The sequence below is a fragment of the Charadrius vociferus genome, unplaced genomic scaffold, assembly GCF_000708025.1.
Source record: "Charadrius vociferus isolate BGI_N301 unplaced genomic scaffold, ASM70802v2 scaffold806, whole genome shotgun sequence".
NCBI lineage: Eukaryota > Metazoa > Chordata > Aves > Charadriiformes > Charadriidae > Charadrius > Charadrius vociferus.
In genome coordinates, this window is record NW_009649038.1 from 1806822 (window position 1) to 1812735 (window position 5914).

Here is a 5914-nt window from a genome sequence, read left to right on the forward strand (position 1 = left end):
CTTACCTAATGTTGACTGATTTGTAAAGGCCACTTTCTACATGAAAAAGAGTCCAAAAAGACATTATTTTTTTTCATCTTTTCTCTCTTAGATCTAAACCAAAATGTTAAATGTTTAGTACAAGGGTGTGGCCTTCCTATTGATTATTTTTCTTTTGCTTTGTGGGTTGTTTCTCCAGCAGGAGCACAGTATGAATCACATACAAAGCTTCCCTTAAAGGACGGACTCGATGAATCAAGTACCAAAACCCACCTATACCCAAAGCAGTCAGGTTTGGAACTGAAGTTCCATTTCTTAGCAAACCTTTGTTAAGACTGTTTGCTAACAAATACCATTTTCCATTTCATTTCTTCAAAATATCCTCTTTGGCATATTCCTGCCTCTTTAAATATGCTTATTTATAGAATGGCTACACAAACTCACCTTTCACCTAGTTAACAGACTGCAACATATGCGATGCCACATTTACTTCTTATTCTAAGCATCAGGAAATAAAGCGGTACCTCTGCCATATTTTCACAGGCATGCTGGGGCACTCCTACTCTCACACTTGAGTCTCACTCCCCACTCAGCCACGCGGCATTGCACACTTGGGATATGCTAAACAGTCCTTCTGGGAGAGGAACATAGGAGTGCTTAGAGGCTGCTCATGGAAACAATATCATATGCAGCCTCCAGACACCATCACACTGCAACAGCGTGAAGAAGACTGTACATTGTACTAGTTGTATGTCCCCAGGTGTTGCTGAATAGTAGCAACAGCCTGAACAAATCATGTCTCCAGTCCTCCAAAGTTTTACACAGGCTACTGATGTAACCCTACTTTACACATGGAGACATCACAGTACACAGATGTGTACGTACTAAGAATGAAGATACATATTTACGGAATTAGAGCCTTTACTGAATGCAGGGCTTTTTCTGCTTTTAAAAACATAGTTTTCAAAAAAAAAAATCTCCACACATCATTGTTATTATTAAAAAATTCCTTTTTGTCTGTGCAAAACTGTGATAGTTTTCAAATGATGTATAGTTACTTTGGATATGTCAAAACTATCTCAGTTGAAATAGCATTTTTTTTCCCACTCACTGTATTAAACAAGAAGTGTTCACCAGTTTTGCATGATTCAGTTTCCCTTTCAGTTCTAAACGCAATTACTTCATCATGTCTGTATAACCCAGTGTTAGGCACATATGCACCTATGTATTGAATGGTTCCAGGAAATCAAGTTTCTTATTGCCTTGTTCCAGGAAATTGGGTTTCTTATTGCCTTATAATATGAACTCAGCTTGTTGTACAAGAAAGTACTTAACACTTTAAAAAAGGTTTTTGTATGATCTCATTACTGTGCGGACTGTGTTATGTGGTAATGGAAACCTCATCAATTACAAGCTGTTCAGTTACATCCTGTATAATGCAGGGTCACCCTATGGAGCTTATATATAATCACAGACAAAAGGCCTATTCTCTTCCATATAAGCACGAACGCAAATTAATTTTGAGTCAGACTTGGCAGGATTTCAAATTTCTGCTGCCCATGTTTGTTAAAAAGAATGAGACTGATGAATAAAATTATTTTATAAGAGCGCTGACTTATGTCCTAAAAATGTTGACTCATAACAGCACCCATTCTCTGGCCCATTTTGCACATGGAAATCTCCTTTGTGTGCAGCCTTGCTTCCTCTTCTTCTAGTCCTGATTTCAGCCCCTGTCTGGTGCTGTTTGATCTCACTCAGTGCCCACTAGGTTATGTGCATAAGTTTTTCCATTTATCCCGGTGGTTGATTTATTGGCCCCAGCATACTTGACTATGTGAAGAAATAATAGTAAGAAACTATTCGGTGGATAGTCTGAAAATCATTTTAGTGCAACGTGTTGTGCCTGGCTGTTTGGCTACATTCTCTCTGCTTTGTACTTGTACTTATTTCCTGGGGGAATTTCTCATATATCACATTGCCTGAAGTCAACCCTTGCTCTGATCTGCCACATCTACATTGCTGGTCAGGAAGGAATGCAGGAGAAAATTCCCTGGTTTAGGGCTATGAGTGGCAATAAGATGGGACTGATTCAGACCTTCACTTGTCAATAGTATTTTAACTGAATTCCACCAACAGCTGGAAGCGCTCAGCTTTTCTAAAATCTATGCTGACATCATACTGTATGAGCTACTCAAAAATAAAGGTACACAGCTTTACTGCACACAGGAAGAGGCTAATCAGTGAATTTTGCTATTGATTTAAATGGGAGCAGAATTAGACTGATTCTCCAGCTGAATTTTAAATGCTTGGTATTGAATGTTTTGGCAATACAGGACTACTATTTTAGCATGTATAACCTACACATCAGATACTTTCACCTATTCGCAAGAACTATTTATTAAAAATTAGTCCTATGATACCTCACACAATTCATGCAAAAGCAGAGTCAGCGACAGGGAAGAACTATCAAGTGCTTTTAGAAAGCTATTAAGATAAAGGAAGCTCGTGTTTAAGTTTCCTCTTAAGCCTTGCATATATGAATAACCCATGTTGCTGCTGTATTACGTATTTCTAATACTTCCATTTCTCAGGTAACCTGAGGAATCTATGCACACAAATACAGCGGCGGGGGGGCAGGGTTGGAGTGGTCAGATTGGTTCATACCTGTGAATTATTTATCATTCTTCATTTCATCAACAATTTGGTATTGGGGCTGTCAAATATCAGAGGAGAAAAAAGCAGCCAACCCTGTGGAATTGTACAGAAATTAAAACCTATTCTAGCAGATGATTTCCTACAACTGTTCTCATGGAAGTTGTCAGGTACGCAGCACAGATTTGCTAACTTTGGTCACGAGCGCTGTTCCATCGGCTTCCATGGGACTGCTGTCAATAGGTACTACCTCTGTGCATAGGAGGTACAAACTAAATACTAACATTGAGTATTGAAAATGTTTTGCAGAAGGGAGAATTGCTATGTAGTTCAGCTGGAGCCAGTTCACTCACTGCAATGTCATCTTAATGGATTATTTTCTCTACCAATCCAAAAGGATCAAAACAATCCTTTCTTTTGACATACAAATGCAGGCCTTGTTAAACACAGATTACTAACTTTAAATCCTGCAGTGCTGCTGCAGGAGTATAACTAACAGTTTCCAAAGATCTATTGTATTCTCAACATTTTGTGACAATTGTTTTCTTAAAAGTTGGACACTGTAATTTCAGAATCAAAATTGTACCTAATGCCTAGATCCATTGAGACCTTTTGAGGTTTCTGAAGATCTACTTGTTTATTTTCCTAATTGAAAAAACATATTTTTTTCCTTCTTTTTCATTACTAATTCCATTTGTGAATGAGTTTTCATGAGTTTTGTACACTAGAGACAAAACTTTTAAGGCTACCAAATGCACTGAGAACATCTCATAGTTGGCATCTTTTTAAAGCTGTATCAGCTATATCAGAGTAATAAGTCTTTGTTTCTTGTTTATAAACATGTGAAGGTAAAGTCCACCCTTAAGGCACAGTGCAGTTTCATTTTAGGCACACCTGTAATTCTTACTGTTATTTTAAGTGTGATGTCCAAAAGAATCAAGATTCTCAAAATTGCACTGTCTGTCCATATAACTGTTGCTTTGTCTTTGCTCTTCCCATAACTTTTGCTGATTGTAAGAAATCTGACAGACGTAGAAGTCACACAGATAATGAACTTCCTACAAGCATAATAAAAGTAGTCAAGCAGATGAGAGTGATTTTATACACAGCACCTGTAAGTGCCACAGCCAAAGGAAAAACCTGCAACATGAGCTCCCACAGTTCAAATACAAGAGAAACCATGCGGGGGAGACACTCGTAAATGCTCTAGCCAAGACAGACGCTGCAACCAAAGTGCAAAGTATACATCCTTGAAAAACAAATTGCATCAGTTCCAGTATTTCTTAGAAAAGGTCCCCTGCTCCTTACAGTGAAACTATTATCAACGTCTTGAATGGAAGCCAGACCAAGTCCATAATTTGTAAATTCTAACAAAAGCATTATTTCCTGTAGCATTAACAGACCTCACATCATAGTGAAAGCTAATTTACAGTTATTAAAACAAACTAAGGCTCCTTCTCCTTCTTTGATTACAGCAAAAATAATAATCATAATAACAATTAAAATGTTCAAGAGTGAATCTGTACATGTGGATCATTTGATTAAACCTGAACTCTGTCTTGGGGAGGGAATCATTATGATGATTGCTTTTTTCCTGATGCTTCCTCTATAATTCCAGTTACTTCCAAACCTTTTTGCCTGTGTAGCCCCCCTCTTTTCCCCCACCTCCTGCTTAGTACTAGTTGCAACCGCAAGTACAAACACCTCTACCCTACATAGGCAAAGAAAGTTCACTGCATGTAAGATTTCTGCTGGCCCACACACCTAGGGGAGACAAATGAAATCAGAATACATGAACAAGTACCAGGCTCAAAGCTTTGCCTGAAGTGTTTTGCAAGATTCATCATACTCATCTGTTCTCTTCCTCCTGTGCTGATCAGCAGAACCCTTCCTCTTCCAGGCTACAGCAGGGAAAAAGAGCTTAGGTCAGGGAAAGTGAAATATTGCTGTTATTGTGATGCCAAGAAGTGTTTAGTAGGCAATGAAGGAAGCCTTAACCAGCTAGGCTGAGCATGCTTTTGAACGATCCTTCTGAAGAATAAAAGCAACCAACTTGTCGTGACAGCAACAAACCTTCAGACAATTTTAAACTGGCCATAATGAGTTGCTTTCAGGCTAATGTCTTGTATATATTCCAATATTTTGAAAACATACTGAACTCTTGCCTGTCCTGACAGTTTCTAAACTAATGCATGCACATATCCCCAGAAGAAACCTCCAAAAGAAAGAACAATCTGTGTGCTTATATCCACAAAGAAGTGCAGCAGACACATGTGATGGCATAGTTATCATGTTGCTGTAGAAACCCCAGCCAACTATTCTTCAACTTTGTGATTAAGATACTAACTGTAATGTTGCAATAATCAAACAATCAGAGATGAGCAGAACTAAAATGAATACAGGTGATACCAAACACTGTAGGACCTGCTTTTCTTTAGCGTTGGAGCTCTTTTGTTCTTATAAACAAAAGCTTAAATTGGTAAAATTGCATTTTGCACCTTTTGAACAGTTCGGAGCTGCTAAAGGAAGGCCACTGTGTATTGGAGATACCTGGGATCCTGCATGGAAAACAGAAAGCACACTCTCTCTTACTCTTTTAGATTCTAGTCACAATGCAAGATTGTGGAAATACTGATGCCTCATCCAGAAACCAGATTAACACTTCTCAGCCAAAAAATCAGAGAGGAAAAAAGATCTTATGGAGAGGTGAATCTACAGACTTGCACTACAGACAAATTGCCAAATACAGGGGGTATGTTCTATTAGACAGAGTTGGACTTCACCAAATATGAACAGCATAGATTAAAACCAGCGGTAAATTAAAAAAACCCAATAACTAACCCAAGCTAACAACTGAACAACATGAGACAAAGAGGCAAAACTAACTGACAGCCATCCTGGTAGAAAAAGGAAACCATAAATGATCAGGTCATGCAGAACTCCGCCGCGGTTTGGAATAAGCAGATTACTATTCAGAGCACATGGGGCTGGGATAAAGCTAAACCCTCGAAGACATTTCTCTTCACGGCATTTGTTTCCAGGCCCTTTGTTTCCCGATGACACGTCTGGGGCTCTCTCCATCCCTCTACCCTCCCAGCCGCCATGCGGGTCCGTTTTCTCCCTCTCCCCGGCTTTGCCCGGGCTCCTCTCTTTGTGAGGCTGGCGAAGGGGCCGCGGCAGTCGCAGCCGCGGGGACAAGGGCGGAGAAGAAGGTGGCTGGTAGGAGAGCCTGCGGGGCTGCGGCGGGACGGCGGGCAGGGATGAACCCGGGGGGCGACCAGGG

General features: G+C 39.8%; 1 protein-coding gene across 1 annotated transcript in view; it reads left to right on the top strand.

Moving 5' to 3' along the window:
- The first annotated feature begins 5687 nt into the window (after window positions 1–5687).
- Window positions 5688–5914, top strand: part of PRSS12 (protease, serine, 12 (neurotrypsin, motopsin)) — a 43055-nt gene continuing 42828 nt past the window's right edge. The window contains exon 1 of the mRNA XM_009887903.1: window positions 5688–5850. Coding sequence (XP_009886205.1) covers window positions 5688–5850 — 163 coding nt within the window. The remainder of the gene's footprint in view (window positions 5851–5914) is intronic.